Source organism: Hypanus sabinus, chromosome 6 (genome assembly GCF_030144855.1).
Source record: "Hypanus sabinus isolate sHypSab1 chromosome 6, sHypSab1.hap1, whole genome shotgun sequence".
Classification (NCBI taxonomy): domain Eukaryota; kingdom Metazoa; phylum Chordata; class Chondrichthyes; order Myliobatiformes; family Dasyatidae; genus Hypanus; species Hypanus sabinus.
In genome coordinates this window covers 86,339,908-86,357,716 of record NC_082711.1, presented here as the reverse complement: position 1 = coordinate 86,357,716, position 17,809 = coordinate 86,339,908, and the positions used below count along the sequence as shown (strand labels likewise).

General features: G+C 40.4%; 1 protein-coding gene across 2 annotated transcripts in view; it reads right to left on the bottom strand.

Annotated features, from left to right (window-relative positions):
* Positions 1-17,809, bottom strand: part of LOC132395656 (carboxypeptidase inhibitor SmCI-like) — a 65,581-nt gene that overhangs the window by 32,880 nt on the left and 14,892 nt on the right. For both annotated transcript variants that reach the window (XR_009512703.1, XM_059972551.1), the window contains exons 2-3: positions 12,166-12,345; positions 6,926-7,105 (exon numbers count right to left, since the gene is read on the bottom strand). Coding sequence is in view for 1 of the 2 variants with exons in the window: in XM_059972551.1 (XP_059828534.1) it covers positions 6,926-7,105; positions 12,166-12,345 (360 nt within the window). In the remaining variant the exon portion in view is untranslated. The remainder of the gene's footprint in view (positions 1-6,925; positions 7,106-12,165; positions 12,346-17,809) is intronic.

Below are 17,809 nucleotides of genomic sequence, written 5' to 3'. Positions count from 1 at the left end.
TCTCACTTCTGAATGTGGATGTGAAAATTTTGGATAAAGATACAATGCCCCCTTCCCAAGATAATCTCAGATGATCAAACAGGTTTTATTAAAAATCGCCACTCTTTTTTAAATATCTGTCAACTGGCTGATGTGGTTTATTCACCCAGTGATTCTCAGAGTCCAGAGGCTGTTATCTCCTTGGACGCGAAGAAGGCATTCGATAGAGTGGAGTGGGTATATTTGTTCAGTGTTTTGGAGAAATTTGGATTTGGCAGAATATTTGTAGCCTGGGTTAAGCTATTATATTACTCACCTTTAGCATGTATAAAAATGAATTATTCACAATCTATTTCCCATTAATTTGTGGCACTCGCCGAGCCTGCCCATTATCCCCTCTTCTTTTTTACAATTGCAATTGAGCCTCTTTCTATTCCACTTAAGTCAACTACATTATTTCAAGGCATTAGGAGAGGGGACATGGAACATCGTGTATCCCTATATGCTGACAACCTCTTACTTTATGTTAGTGACCCTGTAGGTAGCAGTCCTGCTACTGTGTCATTATTAGGTCAATTTGGAGCCTCCTCTGGCTATAAGCTGAACCTTCAAAAAAGCAAATACTTTCCCATTAATATCTTGGCCCTACAGATCCAACAGGAATCTTTGCCTTTTCTTTTATCTCAAGATGGTTTTGTATACCTAGGAATACACGTTACTTGCTCTTTTACATCTCTGTTTGAAGCTAAGTACAGGCCTCAGGTTAGCCAAATGAAGGCTGATTTTGAGAGATGGCACAGTTTACCCCTTACTATAGCTGGGAGAATTCAATCGGTGAAAAAGACTATACTTCCCAGATTTCTTTACTTGTTCCAGTGCTTGCCAGTTTTCTTATCTAAGTTATTTTTCAAGTCAGTTGATCAAGCTATAACCCCCTTTATTTGGAAAATAAGGTCCCAAGGGTTAATAAGTGCATTCTCCAAAGAGTCCGTGATGTAGGTGGAATGGGCCTTCCCAGCTTTATTCATTATTACTGGGCATTGAACATTCAAAAGGTATTATTTTGGCTTCCCCGGCCAGATATAAACTGGTGCCTGCTTGAGACACGGTCTTGCCACTCCTCGTCTCTCCAAGCTTTAGTGTATTCTTCCTTGCCATTAAAATCCTCTCAATTCACATCTAACCCAGTCGTGCTCTCCACCCTCAAAATTTTTAATCAATTTTGCTGCCACTATGAGTTCACATCAGCTTCAGTTTTGGGTCCCATTCATAGAAACCATCTATTTCTTCCATCTACACTCAATTTAGTTTTTAGACAATGGGGTTTGAACAGTCTTATGCGCATTAAGGATTTGTACCCTGATAGTATATTTGATCGTTTTGATGACCTGCGCAGTAAATATGGCCTTCCGCATAATCATTTTTTAAAATACTGGCAGATTCGCCACTTTGTCAAGGAAAAATTTCCCTCTTTTCCTAATCTACCACCAGCTATGTTGTGGGACCAACTCACTCTTAGCTTTAATGATAAAGGGCTGATCTCTGTTCTATACTCACAGCTGATGTCTTTGGGATTTCAAGATCTGAACAAAACTAAGACTAGGTGGGAGCATGACATCGGTATAGATCTGGCTGAGGAATATTGGGCAAAAGCATTGAATAGGGTTCATTCTTCGTCATCATGTGCTAGACTGGGGCTCATACATTTTAAAGTTTTACACAGGGTACACTTTATTAAAGCCAGACTTGCTGACCTATATCTTGGGACAGACGCTGGCTGTAACAAGTGTTCCTTCTTTCCGGCTGGTCTAGTGCATGCATTTTGGTCTTGCCCTCAGCTTGATGGCTATTGGGCACTGGTTTTTAAAATTATCAGTGAGGTTTTGGGGGTGACACTGAGACCTTGCCCGCTTATAGCTGTATTTGGTGTGGCGGATCATGTTTTGGGTTCAAATGCAAACCAGTCGGATATCGTTGCAGTTACATCACTTTTGCCCCATAGGAGAACTTTGCTGGTCTGGAAATCTGCCACTCCCCCATCTGCTGCTGCTTGTTTTGAGGACGTAATGTTTTTTCTGAAACTAGAAAAGATTAAATTCACTCTGAGGGGATCTGTAAAAAAGTTCTATTCGAAATGGGGAACATTCTTGTCATATTTTCAGAGTCTTAAGGAATTACCTACTAGTTGAGGACATTTGATTGTACTTAGGGATTTGCCCCCTTTTAACACGCATATGGTTTACCTCACAGGGTGGCTGATGAATTGTAATATGAGTGTATTCTGGATCATCTGACATGTTGTAGATGCATGTGGGCCTTCATCTTGAAGGAGTGCGGGGGTATGGCTGTGAAATGTCCGTACTTGTATTTGTGAAGTGTCTTAATGTAAATACATTGGCTGCCATGGTATGTTTGGTGAGGGGAGGTTTGTTTAGGGGTCAGATATAAAAGCAAAATGGAGGAAAATATAATGCATTATGTATTCTGTATTGTGTCATTCCTTCAATAAAAGTTAAATTTTAAAAAATTTGAGGAAAAAAAGACAAAAACACCTTTGGTTCTCTACTGAGAGGCTGCTGCATCACTGCATCTGAACATTTCGCCAGCTTACTGGAAATACCATTCTTATTCCTTTGTTCTACCCATAAAGTCACACTAAATGAGCTCTCCAGTCTATCCTGACTGAGCACTGCTGTGACATTTTCCCCGACTAGCATTGCCAACCCACCCCCTTTAACTCCACCCACTCTATCACGTCTAAAACCACAGAACCCTGTAACATTGAGCTTCCAGTCCTGCCCGTCCTTCAACCTAGTCTCACTAATGGCTACATTGCCATAATTCCATGTGCTGATCCATGCCCTAAGCTCATCAGCCCTTCCTACATTACTCCTTGTGTTGAAATATACACGGCTGAGAGCATCAGTCTCATCATGCTCAACACTTTGTTTCCTGTCTTTGTACGTAGGCTTAACACTAAATCTTTCTTAACAACCTCTCCACTAACTTTTCTGATGCTCTGGTTCTCATTCCCCTCCAATTCTAGTTAAATCCCACTGTGCAGCACTAGTAAATCATCCCACTAGGATATTGGACCCCTCCAGTTTAGGTGCAAACTGCCCCTTCTGTACAGGTTCCACCTTCCCTGGAACAGAGCAGAATGATCCGAAAATCTGAGTCCTCCCTCCTGCACCATCTCCTTAGCCACGTGCTAAACTGGATGATCTTCCTAGCTCTGGCCTCATTCTCATTCACGGAACCTCGTTTTTGTTCCCCTAATCAATGATTCCCCTATTATTTATGCTCGCCTCTTCTCCTCACTTCCCATCTGAGTCACAGAGCTAGACTCTGTGCCAGAGACTTCACCATTACGGATTTCCTCTGCTAGGTCATCCCTTTCCAATAGTATCCAAAGTGTTATAAATGTTGCTGTGGGAGCAAACACAGGGGTACTTTGCACTAGCTGTCTATCTCCTTTCTTGATGGTCATCCAGTTACCTGTGTCCTACAGCTTGGGTGTTACTACCTCCCTATATGTCCTACCTATCAACCCCTCAGCCTTTCGACTGATCCAGAGTTCACCCAGTTCCAGCCCTAACTCCTTAACATGATCCATTAGAGTCTGCAGCTGGATGTATTATACTTCTTGTAGGTGTAATTTCAGGGACACTGGAGTTCTCCCTGTCTTTCCACATCCTGCAAGAGGAGCATTCCACTATCCTGCTGGGCATTTCCTCTGCTCTAAATGTGCAATATGAAAGAAAGAAAGGAAGAATAAATAATGAATAAAATCTAACTAATGCCTATGCCCCTCCTTGCCAAAGTCTTGATGAGCCAAAACCTCCCCACTCTAACACTGGCCCATTCACACAATGGCTGCTCCACTTCAAACTAACATTTTTTTTAAATTGGGCGTTGCAAGGTGCCAAATTCTGCGCAATCCAATGTCTCTTCAGGAAAAGTGGTGCACAAAATATAGCAGTAACTATACTTTATAACAAAAACTGGATTTTGGAGTTAGATGATTAGATCAGATATATTGGGAAAATAGTTGGGAAGGGACCAGAATTATGGCAGAAACATCGGGTTCCACAACACTGACGTCAAGGCAGATCGAGAAAGATGAGAGGTTACACATAGCATCTGAAGGCAGCCATCGCAGCCTGGAATGGGAGTAGACACAAATGAGCTGGGCCTTTTCAGTGGTAGGACTACTGATCGAAAGGACAATTTGGGATGGGGTTCCTTTGAGCCATTCAAATAGAGACCCAGCCCACAGAACAACTACAGACAATCACTACTGATATTTTTTGCTATAAGGGATTGAAGGGTGAAGAAAATGTAATCAAATTTCTAAAATGGTTTATTGCCATCTCTGTGTAGTCCTGTAGATAGCCAGTAAGGGATGTTAGATAGTGCAGATGTAGGTATACGTAGGCACATGTCTGATAGGTGAGTAGTTGGGGATGGGCTCTTAAGTGAAAGGCGTTTTACTGTCCAATTTAATCAGATCCTCCTTAAATGTTAGCCTTTCTGGGGCAGATGTCTTTTCAGGGGTCAAGATGAAATTATGTTATGGAGTATTCTGAAGATTTGTGAATATAGCACCCTGTGATCTCTGTCTCAGAGGCTGATGTTAGGCTGTCGTTAAAGAGAGTGAACCCTTGCAAGGCGAAAGATCCCGATAGTGTACCTAGTAAGGCTCTGAAAACCTGTGCTGACTAATTAGCAGGACTATTCAAGGATATTTTCAACCTCTCACCGTACCGGGCAGAAGTTCCCACTTGCTTCAAAAAGGCAACAATTATACCAGTGCCTCAGAAGAATAACATGAGCTGCCTAAATGACTATCGCCTGGCAGCACTCGCATCGACAGTGATGAAATGCTTTGAGAGGTTGGTCATGACTAGACTGAACTCCTGCCTCAGCAAGGACCTGGGCCCATTGCAATTTGCCTATCGCTACAATAGGTCAATGGCAGACGCAATCTCAATGGCTCTTCACACGGCTTTAGACCACCTGGACAATACAAACACCTATGTCAGGATGCTGTTTATCGACTATAGCTCAGCATTTAAGACCATCATTCCCACAATCCTGATTGAGGTTGCAGAACCTGAGCCTCTGTACTTCCCTCTGCAATTGGATCTCACCTCCAAACGGTGTAATCATGTTTGCGTGGATGCTGTGTGATGCACTCCGATACAAACCCACAATGTAAAATACCAGACAGTATACAATATGCAATTAAGTGATTACACTTTATAACTCTGACTTTGGCTAAAGGGTTAACATTGAAACAGAATATAAAAGGAAAAGAAAAGGAAAATGGCATCACTTTTAATAAAATATTTGGTGCACAAACAAATCGTCGGAGCTCGCACAGCGGGTACTCCTCCACTGAATAACCTCTTCCGAACTCCTTGACCTTTGGACTGGGACCAACCACGGTGGTCTACCAGAGTGCTTCCAGTACGTCCTTCCTCTTCATTTCTTCTCGCCAAATCTCCTGTGCACCATCCCTGGTTCCCACACATACAGATAGAATAACAAGACTCCCATTCGTTAGTTCTCATGTTATCAGTAGTTAGAAGCCAAACATTTCAGCTAGAGAGCATTACCTCATCAGTTAACATTACAGAGAAGCCATTTCATTATTAGCAGTTAGTAGTTAATATTACTGAGAACCCTACATAGTAGTTTTGCTTTTTGCATGGTTTTTAATCTTTTCAATATATGTATATTGTATAAAGTATACTGAATAAGATTTGCTTATTTATTATTATCTCTTTTTCTTCTATATTATGTATTGCATTGGTCTGCTGCTGCTAAGTGAACAAATTTCACATCACATGCCGATGATAATAAACCTGATTCTGACTTGGATAGCTCAGTGATCACTTGATATATGATATCAGCTCTGGACCCATGAGCACAAAAACAACTGATCGAGGCTGCACTGCTACTGTGAAGGACAGCGAGACAGTTGGAGAAGAAAATATTTGAACAATCCATTGTACATAGTATACAATTGCACTTGCAAACAAAAACCAATAGCCCTATTGTGAAGAAAAGCAAAGCCTTTGCTGATATCCTAGTCAAGATGTATTCCTAAACCTATTCTGTGTTTATCAGTGATTGCCATCTTGTGGGCACAATGACACCATCAAGGCACTGCTGTTTGTGTGCAGCTTTGATGGGAGTCATCAAATATTCCTGTTTAAGACCACTACATCTGAACTGCACAGTCACAGCCATGGGTACTGCAGTAAGTAACATTACATTAAAACATTTAAGAAATCTATTGATATGCGAAATCGATGAACCTCAGACAGCAGACTAGGACGGCAACTGCAGTTCCTCTTTAAGGAAGCGGAGATGCCATGCCACACTAAGATTGATTGAAATACAAAGGCTTTAGACTTCCACTCCCAGCTATGCTGCTTGTGAATGTACAGCCACTGGAAACAAAACTGAGGACCTCAGAGTGAGCAAGATTAATATTACAAAAAAATTTATTGTAATTTATAATTTTTAGTAATATACATTGCAATGTGCTGCTGGCATAAAACAACAAATTTCATGACATATGCCAGTGTCATTAAATCTGATCCTGATATTTGAAAGCAAGTTCACCAGCTAATTTCAGTAACACCAGATTGTAAAAAATGGATGTCAGGTATTGAAGAACTTTTGTGAAAACCATAATATTGTACTTTGTATGAATACAGTTCTTTATAATCAGCTGCTCAGCGAAGAGAACCTGGAACTGAGCCAGGCATGAGATGTTAAAAATATTGATTCTTGTCTTACACCAACCTATCCATTTATGGGATATTCATTAAAATCTTTCCATTAATCATGGAATCACCCGTTTGTCACATTTTCTTTTACTCAAATCCAACTGTCTCTTTGGCAAAGGAAAAAAAGTTGATTAGATACTTACTAATGGTTCTTCCACAACGTGCTGTGCACTCTTTCTCTGATACAAAGTTATTTTCATTCCCCATGCAGCCACCGTAAATAAACTCCTCACACTTCTGACTTTCAACCTTGTAGAAATAGCGAGGCAAATAGGCTTTACAGGGTCCAACTTCTGCTGACTGTAAGCAGATGTCTTTCTTATCTAGGAAAGAGCACATTTTAATGTAATTTCTATATAAGCACATAATATCTGAATAAATACAAATTTGTGGGTCTCAAAACAAGTAAAAATTGCAACCCGAAATATTAATGTCATGTAATGGTACTGGCAGATTGTTGAACTTAAAATGTGGTGGGTAACCTCAGCCAATTTAAAGTCAATACATGCCGACTGACTCAGCATTGTGAAAGCCAGAATCACATTCATAATGTACACCTGTCTCTCTGGACAGATATTGAGACTAAGTGAACACTGGGCCATGATTACATTGGACTTGGCAATGTTGTTGCATGCACACAGGGTTTAGGTTCAGAAAGCTACTTAACCCTTCTACTGGAGGGCAGCCAACATACAAGAACAAACCAAGCTGCAGTAAAAAAAGACAGATATTTCAACTTCCATGTGATTCTCACAATAGTGAGGCAATGACATAAACAAAAGAGTTTGAACACTGGACCATAATTGTGGGTCCAGTATGAAGAGGTAACGGCTAAGGCTCAAGTGTTCACTTCGTTTACAATATCAACTCTAGCCCCATGAGTACAAAAAATTGACAGAGGCTGCACTGTTACTGTGAAGGATAGCTACCCTATTGGAGAAGCAATTGTTTTCACAAGACCATAAGACATAGGAGTAGAATTAGGCCATTTGGCCCACCGAGTCTGCTCTGCCATTCAATCATGGCTGATCCTTTTCTCCCCTCCTCAGCTCCACTCTCCAGCCTCCTTTCTGTAACTTTTGCCAAATGTTGTTGGCAAACATTTCCAACACCTCCTCTTCAAATTTCCCCTTGGATACATAATGCTGTGCTATTAACAGCTATATCTGAGCCTTCTTCATTCGAATGGTCACCTTAACTTTTAACTTGTGAGCAATTCCCAACAGCACATCTCTCAGCATCATCCAATGCCTCAGGGGTTGGTTCTGCCACAAACTTATTAACCTCATGTCCAAACAAGAAGCTTTTAATCATCTGCCTTAAATACACCCAACTACCTGGCCTCCACAGCTGCCTGTGGTAACAAATTCCTCAAATTCACCATCCTCCAGCAGAAGAAATTTCTCTGCATCTCTGTTATAAATGGATGCCCCTCTATCCGGAGGCTGTGCCTCTTGCCCTAGACTCCCCCACCCTGAGAAACATTCTTTTCACATCTACTCTGTCTAGGCCTTTCAACATTCAAAAGGTTTCAAACAGATCTCCCATCATCCTTCTAAATTCCAGTGAGTACAGACCCAAAACCATCAAACGTTCCTCAGATGATAACCCTTTCATTCCTGGAATCATATTTGTAAACCTCCTCTGAACCCTCTACAATGCCAATACATTTTACTTAGAGAGGGAGCCCAAAACTGTTCACAAAACTCAAGGCAGGGCCTTATAAAGCCTCAGCATCACATCCCTGCTCTTCTATGCTAGACCTCTTGAAATGAATGCTAACATTGTATTTGCTTTTGTCACCACCAACTCAACCTGCAAGTTAACCTTTAAAGTGTTCTGCACAAGGACTACCTAGTCCCTTTGCGTCACAGATTTTTGAATTTTCTCCTCATTTTTTTTCTCCCCATGACTCCCTGAGTCAGTATGCAGTTACGAAGGGGAAATCATGCTTAAATAATCTTCTGGAATTTTTTGAGAATGTAACTATGAAAATGGACAAGGAAAGCCAGTAGATGTAGCGTACCTGGACTTTCAGAAAGCCTTTGATAAGGTCTCACATAGGAGATTAGTGGGCAAAATTAGAGCACATGGTATTAGGGGTAGGGTACTGACATGGATAGAAAGTTGTTGGGCAGATAGGAAACAAAGAGTAGTGATTAACGGGTCCCTTTCAGAATGGCAGGCAGTGACTAGTGGGGTACCACAAGGCTCAGTGCTGGCACCGCAGCTATTTACAATATACATTAATGATTTAAATGAAGGGATTAAAAGTAACGTTAGCAAATTTGCAGATGACACAAAGCTGGGTGGCAGTGTGAAATGTGAGGAGGATGTTATGAGAATGCAGGGTGACTTGGACAGGTTGGGTGAGTGGGCAGCTGCATGGCAGATGCAGTTTAATGTGGATAAATGCAAGGTGGCAAACTTTGGTGGCAAGAACAGAAAGGCAGATTACTATCTGAATGGTGTCAAGTTAGGAAAAGGGGAAGTACAACGAGATCTAAGTGTCCTTGTTCATCAGTCACTGAAAGTAAGCATGCACGTACTGCAGGCAGTGAAGAAAGCTAATGGCATCTTGGCCTTCATAACAAGGGGAGTTGAGTATAGGAGCAAAGAGGTCCTGCTGCAGTTGTACAGGGCCCTGGTGAGACCACACCTGGAGTATTGCGTTCAGTTTTGGTCTCCAAATTTGAGGAAAGACATTCTTGCTATTGAGGGAGTGCAGCATAGGTTCACAAGGTTAATTCCTGGAATGGCGGGACTGTCATATGTTGAAAGATTGGAGCGATTGGGCTTGCATACACTGGAATTTAGAAGGATGAGAGGGGATCTGATTGAAACATATAAGATTATTAAGGGATTGGACACACTAGAGGCAGGAAACATGTTCCCGATGTTGGGGGAGTCCAGAACCAGAGGCCACGGTTTAAGAATAAGGGGTAGGCCATTTAGAACGGAGTTGAGGAAAATCTTTTTCACCCAGAGAGTTGTGGATCTGGGGAATGCTCTGCCTCAGAAGGCAGTGGAGGCCAGTTCTCTGGATGCTTTCAAGAAAGAGTTAGATAGAGCTCTTAAAGTTAGCAAAGGCAAGGGATATGGGGAGAAGGCAGGAACGGGGTACTGACTGTGGATGATCAGCAATGATTACAGTGAATGGCAGTGCTGGCCTGAACTGCCAAAGGGCCTACTGTCTATTGTCATTTAGAAAATAGTCTGCACAGTTATTTCTTCTACTAAAGTGCATGACCATGCATTTTTTAACATTGTACTTAATTTGCCACTTTCTTGCTCATTCTCCTAATCCGTCTAAGTTCTCCTGCAGCCTACCTGTTTCCTCAACACTACTGCCCCTCTACCAATTTTCATATCATCTGCAAACTTAGCAACAAAGCCACCTACTCCATTATCTCAATCATTGATATACAGCATAAAAAGAAGCAGTCCCAACAAAGAACCCTATGGAACACCACTAGTCACTGGCAGCCAACCAGAAAAGGATCCTTTTATTTTCTCTGGATGCCTCCTACCAAACAGCCAACGCTGTAACCATGTTAGTAACTTTCCTGTAATACTATGGGCTCTTAACTTGATAACCAGCCTCATGTGTGGCACCTTGTCAAAGGCCTTCTGAAACTCCTAATATAGAAAATCCACTGCATCCCCTTTATCTATCCTACTGGTACTCTCTTCAAAGATTTCAAACAATGTTTGTCAGGCTAGATTTACCCTTAAGAAAACCATGCTGTCGTTGTCTTATCTTGACCTGTGTCACCAAGTACTCCATAACCTCATCCTTAGCTAATGACTCCAACATTTTCCAACCACCGAGGTCAGACTAACTGGTCAATAATTTCCTTTCTGGTGCTTCCTTCCTTTCTTAAAGAGTGGAGTAGTATTTACAATTTTCTAGATCTCCAGGACCTTGCCAAGGTCCAATGATTTTTGAAAGATCATTACTAATGCCTCCACAATCTCTACCACTACAACTTTCAGAACCCTAGTGTGCAGTTCATCTGGTCTGGGTGACTTACGCACTATTAGGTCTTTCAGCTTTTTGAGTAACTTATCCCTTCTAACAGTAACTGCACTCACTTCTCTTCCCTTACACCCTTCAGCACCTGGCACACTGCCAGTGCATGCCACAGTGGAGACTGATGCAAAATACTCATACAGTTCATCTGCCATCTCCTTGTCCCCAATTAATATTTCTTCAACCTCATTTTCTAGTGATTCTATACCCATTCTTATTGCTCTATTGTCTTTATATACTTGAAGAAGCTTTTACTGTGCACTTTGATATTGAATACTAGCTTGCTTTCATATTTCATTTTTCCCTCCTAATGATTCTTTTAGTTGCTTTATGTAGGTTTTTAAAAAGCCTCCCCATCCTCTATCTTCCCACAGGTTTTTGCTTTGTTGAGTGCCCTCTGTTTTGCTTTTACATTAGCTTTGACTTCCCTTGTCAGTCACGGTTGCACTATTTTGCCATTCGAGTATTTCATTGTTTTTGGAATACATCTACCCCGCATGTTCCTCTTTTTTCCCCAGAAACTCATGTCATTGCTGTTCTGCTGTCATCCCTGCCAGCATCCCTTTCCAATTTATTTTGGCCAGCACCCCTCTCATACCACTGTTATTTCCTTTTCTTCATTGAAGTACTGCTACATCAGACTTTACTTTCTCCCTATCAATTTTCAACTTGAACTTAATCATATTGCAATCACTGGCTCCTCAGGGTTCCTTTACCTTAAGCTCCCTAATTGCATCTAGCTCATTACATAACGTAACTTCCTCAATAAAATGTTGATCCACTATTAGGCTCAATGACAAACTACTCTAAAAAACTTTCTCATTGACATTCAACAAACTCACTCTCTTACGATTCACTACCAACCTGATTTTCCCATTTGACCAGCATGTTGAAATCTCCCATGACTTTTATAACATTGCCCCCCATGATCTATTGAACACAGAGCACAGGCAGCTACAAAAGACCCAATGGCCCTACTGTGAAGAAAAGCAGAGCTCTTACAGATACCCTAGCCAAAATATATTTCTGCACCCATTATGTGATCAAGAACACGGCCAGACATTTGCAGCCATTTCCTCTAACACCTGATTTAAACAGAAAGCTGTCAAATATTGAAATATATGATGATCTCTGTGTGGTTCCTGGTATAAATCAGCTGCTTATTGAAGAGGAACAGTAAATGGGGCTTAAGAGTTTAAAAATATTAAATGCTAACTTACACCAAGCAAATCATTCGTTGGATATTCATTTAAATGTTTTCATTAATCAGGGAACCTCACATTTGCCATTTTTTTCAGGTTGCAAAGCTACATGACTTAATTAAAACAAGACACTTGACTAAAAACTTACTAATGGTTCTTCCACAACGGTTTGTGCAGTCAGTCTCTGATAAAAAGTTATTGTCGTTCCCCATGCAGCCACCGTAATTGAACTTCTCGCACTTCCCAGTTGCAACATTGTAATAATAGCGATGGTTTATGGCTTTACACGGCCCTTCGTCTTCTGGCAGTGAGCAGATATCTCTATCGGCTACAAAAACACAAGATGTTGTTGTATGTAGTTGAATTGCATACTGATCTAGTAAATCAAAATCTGGGTGCCTAGAAACAAGAAACAATTGAAATCCAAACTTTTACTGTCAAGTACAGGTTTTAACAGATTGTAGAGCCCAAAGTGTGGTGATAAACACTGAGCTTAGTCAGTGTAAGTTCAGTGGACAGTTACTGCATCAGCACTTACAGGGCAAATAGGCAATCCCATTTACGATCAGCACCACTTAGTCAGGTTCGTGTATTTGCTTCATTACTGCAGTGAAAATGGCTATGTCTCCACTATGGAGAAAGTTCCTCACTTGACAAGGGTAGTGAGGTGGCAGGAATGGTGAGGAGAAGGGGAGCAGGTGCTTGCTGTGCTGTACATGTTCTGCTCAAACAAACTTACTTGACTTTTTGACAGTATTTAGCCCCACAACCCACCTAACATATATTTTATCCATAGTTATCTATAAAATAAGAACATATTATATACTGTTCATTCTTAATCTTTGATTTTTTTAAATATTGAAATACTTATAAGATGGAGAAAACCAATATATGATATCAATACCCAATTTAATTTGCCTAATTTCCCTCGGGATCAATAAAGTATGTCTGCCTGTCTGTCTATCTGTCTGTCAATAATAATTTTGCAAATGCGAACTTTTAACAATATTCCCATTAATAACTTGTTTGTTATTTAACTTTATAGTATATTATAATTAGCCAATTACACAGTCAGAGGTGATGAAACAATAATAAATACTGACCAAAACCAAGTCCATATAATCCTAGCCAAAACCAGAATGCTACAAAACTTTTCTGTCACATGCTATCTTTTTTTCCTGAAGGTGCAAGAACTTGTATGGTCCCTCTACAAAGTGTTATCAGTCATTGAAAGTGACTTAAAACTGGCATAATATGAATTTCTGCTCTGCCTGGCCTTTCAGTTGGCCACTCACTTGCTTTCCTGAACAGATTTCCGGGACATAGGATGACCACTTCCTCAATAAAATGCTTCAGGAAGTCTTACTTAATGGTCTACTGTGACTCCACTTCCCTGCATGCTCAAAATCCCAAGGTAGTGGGGAAACAATGGCTAATTTCTGTTTAATTTAACTCCACGCTTTCTTTAAATACTGAGTTGCATTTTCCCTTCATGAATTCCATGAATTCCTTGCTCATCAAGTTTTTATTCTTTATACTCCGTGAAAATTGCTCTCTGTGATTATTGAAGAGCTTGGAGGAAAGAACTAGAGAAATTGAGCCTGGAGGTAACCTGCAATTTTAATGTTACAGGTTGGAGTTTTTGGGCCCTGCAATTATGCTTCAATTCATCCTCCCAAAGAATAAATTAAGTATAATGTTTTGCATTTAGAAAGGTTTCCATGAGAAACAAAAACCAGAGATAAGGTCTTTCTGCTGGATGTGATCATAACACTACAAAGTTGAGTAGATCTGTAGCCAAAGAATGCATGTCAAGCAAGAACATGGTTAAAAAAAGAAAACTGAAATGGCAATGACAGTTAACATAATAAAGATGTTGGCATTCAAGAGGCGTTTAGATAGGCAGATGGATATGCAGGGAATGGAAAGACATTGATCAGGAGCAGACGAGTTTCACTGAGCATCCAGTCAACTTCCCTGCTCTTTACTTTAACCCCTCACTCTCTCCTGGTTTCACCTAAAAACTTGGATTTCTTCTTCCCCTTCCTCCATTTCTTACTCTGATTTCTCATCATTTTTCTCTCAGTCCAAAACAGGGACTGTTTCCTCTTTTCCATAGATGCTGTCTGGCCTGCTGATTTCCTCCAGCATACCGTGTGTTGCTTGGATTTGCAGCATCTTGCAATTGGGCATTATGCACAGCACACAAATCATGGACTGGAGGGTTCTCTTCATGTGCCTCACTCTTCTCTGTACTATGTTCTATGTAGGAATGCAAAGGTCTTCTGCAGTTGCATCAATAAAGAAGGAAAGGAAGAAAGAAAGCAGTGTCAATTATGGATAAAGAATTCGATCTATGCACAGGAGCTGAAGTCGCACCCAGAATGCTGAATGAGTACTTAGCATCTCCCTTTACTCAGAAACCAATGGGAAAGTAGTTCCAATAGATGGAGTAAAAGACCAAGAAGAAAGGGGGTACTACAAAGGCCGGCAATCATTAAAATAAAAGTCACCGGGTCCGGGTGGTTGCTAAGAGAGATTTAAAGGAAATTTATGTAAGTATTTGCCATAAATCTTCCAATCTTCCCTCAATATTGCTAAAGGTCTACAAAGTGGCAAATGTAAAATCTTTGTGCATGGACTGGAATTATCTTGGAAGAGAAGACTCGAGGCCAAGTGGTACTGGAGAAGATCAATGAAAGGAATGCAATAGATATTATCTTAGCGAATTCTAAGTGTTTGATAAAGGTCCTGCACAATAAACTGGTTTTCAAATTTCAGGCCTGTGGAATTAAAAGGCCACCACCAGCATTAATAGAAAATTGCCTTGAAAAAACAGCAAATGGTTCCTTTATCAGAGTTTCAGTAAGGGAGTGGTGTTCTCTTTGACTAATGATTGGAAGATTGCTACTTTGACAGACAATAATGACTTAAACATGTATGTGCAGGGTAAAATTCAAAAGATTGTGAAAGACAGATAGCTTGCAATTGTTGTAAGCAGTGGAAAGCATAGTAATAGACTGCAAGAAAACATTGGGAAGCTGGCTGAATATACAGGCATGTAATTTCATGTGAGAAATGATATACTTTGCCAGATGCAATATGGGCTAATAGAGTTCTAAAGCCTATGTAGAAATAGTGATCTGAAAGTACACATTCACACTTGTGTGAAGTTCAGAAAAGTTGAAGTAATAGTTTAAAACCCCTAGAACTCTGGGCTTTATAAATATAGACATAGGGCACAGAAGTAGGGGTGTTGTGCTGAATCCGTACAATAGAGTGTTAGGTTCCAATAGGAATACTGGGTCCAATCTGGTCACTACGCTTTAAGATCAATGTGAATATTGCAGAGTGGGTGCAGGAAAGATGTTCAAGAATGAATCACAAACAGATTTAATATCACTGGCAGACTGCATGTCATGACAATTGTTAACCTTATGCAGCAGTACAATGAAATACATGATTAATACAGAAAAAAACTGAATTCCAGTAAGTATATAAATGTCTATAAAATAGTTAAGTTAAAATAAGAGAAAAAAACAGAAATAAAAAAAGCAGTGAAGGAGAGCTCATGGGTTCACTGCCCATTGAGAAATTGGATGGTAGGGGAGAAGAAGCTGTTCTGGAATCACTTAGTGTGTGACCTCAGACCTCTGTACTTCCGCCGCAATGTTAACAATGAGAAGCCGACTTGTCCTGGATGGTGGGGTGCGCTTAATGACAGACACCACCTTCCTAAGGCTCATCCTAATTGCCTCAGGGAAGAAGGATTTCAGGAATAAAATTAGAGTTGTAGAATCAAATGGAACAGAAACGGGGACTTTGTCTCAACATCTTGATGCTGGCCCCAATGTCCAATCTATTTGCCCAGATTAGGTCCATACTCTTCTACATATTCAAATACCCTTTAAAAGATCTCATTGTTTAACATTTCTAATTCCTCAGGCAACCGGTTCCATATACTAATGACCTGCTGTGTGGGAAACATGTTCTTCTGATCTTCAAATTTCTCCCCTCTCACTTTTAAACTTTACCCAGACATTTAAAAATGCCCCAACCTAGGAGAAAGACTGCCTATCTACTCTATTGAAGCCCCTAATAAGTTTATAAATCCTCCATTCCTAAACACAAATCATTCTTCAAGCCATTTTTTATCCACTCCCAGTATTCAACAGTTTAATTCAATAGTACTTCTTCAAAATTTTCTTAACTCCATACAGACAAAACACTTATTTTCAGCTAAGTTATTCAAATATTATCTTCTTTGTAGAAACATTATGCCCATTCTGAATTATAACTAACATCATCAAAGAATTGTTTTGGTTTCCTAATTATGGTTTCTAGAACTGTACCATCCACAGGTGCAAAACTGATCAGCCTGTAGTTACCAGGGATGTCCTTATATGCCTTCTTGGAGAAGAATGTCTCAAATTTAAATTTCCAAGCTCAATCTTTCCCCATATCTGGAAAACCCTGGAAAATTATAGTAAACTTTTCCCTTATTTTCTCACACCCTCCCTCCACTTAGCTTGCGATGTAAACCAATTCCACCAAGCAACCTATCCACTTGAAGCATAGCCAACCTTTCCAGTAAAATGTTCTTGCCAGCTTTAACCTCATTCATTACTACTTTCATCAACAGTTCTAAGAATATTTTATAAACATCCTCTTCCTCAGTAAGTGTCAGCCTGATGTGAACCTTAGCTTTGCCACAAATCTTTAGGCACTTACTACTTTCTCTGTTGTCCCTCTCCTCACCTTTGGTATACTGGGCGGCAACCTTGCCATTTCTTTAGCATTTTTCTGTTGTTTACAAGGCCCAGTTGCTAGCTTGACGCTCAACCCAGCACGAATGGAAAGTGTGCAAGGAGCTGGGTGGATTTAAACAGAGGAACACTTGCCTCAAAGTACAGTGTAGATGCCATTACCCCACCGGCTGGTTAAACCATTTTCTTTGGCCTTGGTATATTCCCCCCACTTCTTATTAGCAGCTTGCTATTCACGTGCTGGTAAAAGACTCTTGAAATATCTTTAAGATAGTGCCATTCTATTTTGCCAATTCTAATTTTGTTCACTTGTCCTCACAACTTGGCTCCCATGAAGTATTCCCATGACATGCCCCATACATCCTCCTCCAGTTCTCATCAAATATTCAATCTGTTTCGTCTATTGGGAAGGCCTCACTTTGTCTCTCCTGCTTTTCTCTCTTGCAACTATTTATTGCCTGAATCTGGAATAATCCTTTCTTTGTAAGTTATTTCTTATCAATCTCTTTTCTCCACTTCCCAGGGCAGTGTAGGTTTGGACTAGATCACCCTCTCATCCACAGAAATTACTCCTATTCCTGACTAAGAGTTCTACTTTATTTACTAAGCTAATCCTTATGTTATGTACAAAACACTCCTGCCAAGTGTTTTCCTATTGAGATTTGTTCCAGTTGGCCCATTGAATTCTCCAGCACAATCCCTAGCAATGCCTCCTTCCTAACTGGACTGACCTGATCAATTCATCACTCTATAGAGCTTGGGCATCTCAGCCACTTCCCCACATATTGTTCCCTCCATGCCCCTCACTCACTACTTAAAGCCCTTAAAATATCCTCCAGCATGATCATTGAATCATAAACCAAAGAATTGTCAAAAACCTAATGCACAAAAAAGGCTACTTGGCTCATTATATCTGTGATGATCACAGAATATGGCTTTCCAACCTAATGACAGCTTCCAGAATCAGGGACATAGCTCTGTGGGCCACAGCTCTTCAACAACACATCTGTTTATGTTTGATGAGGG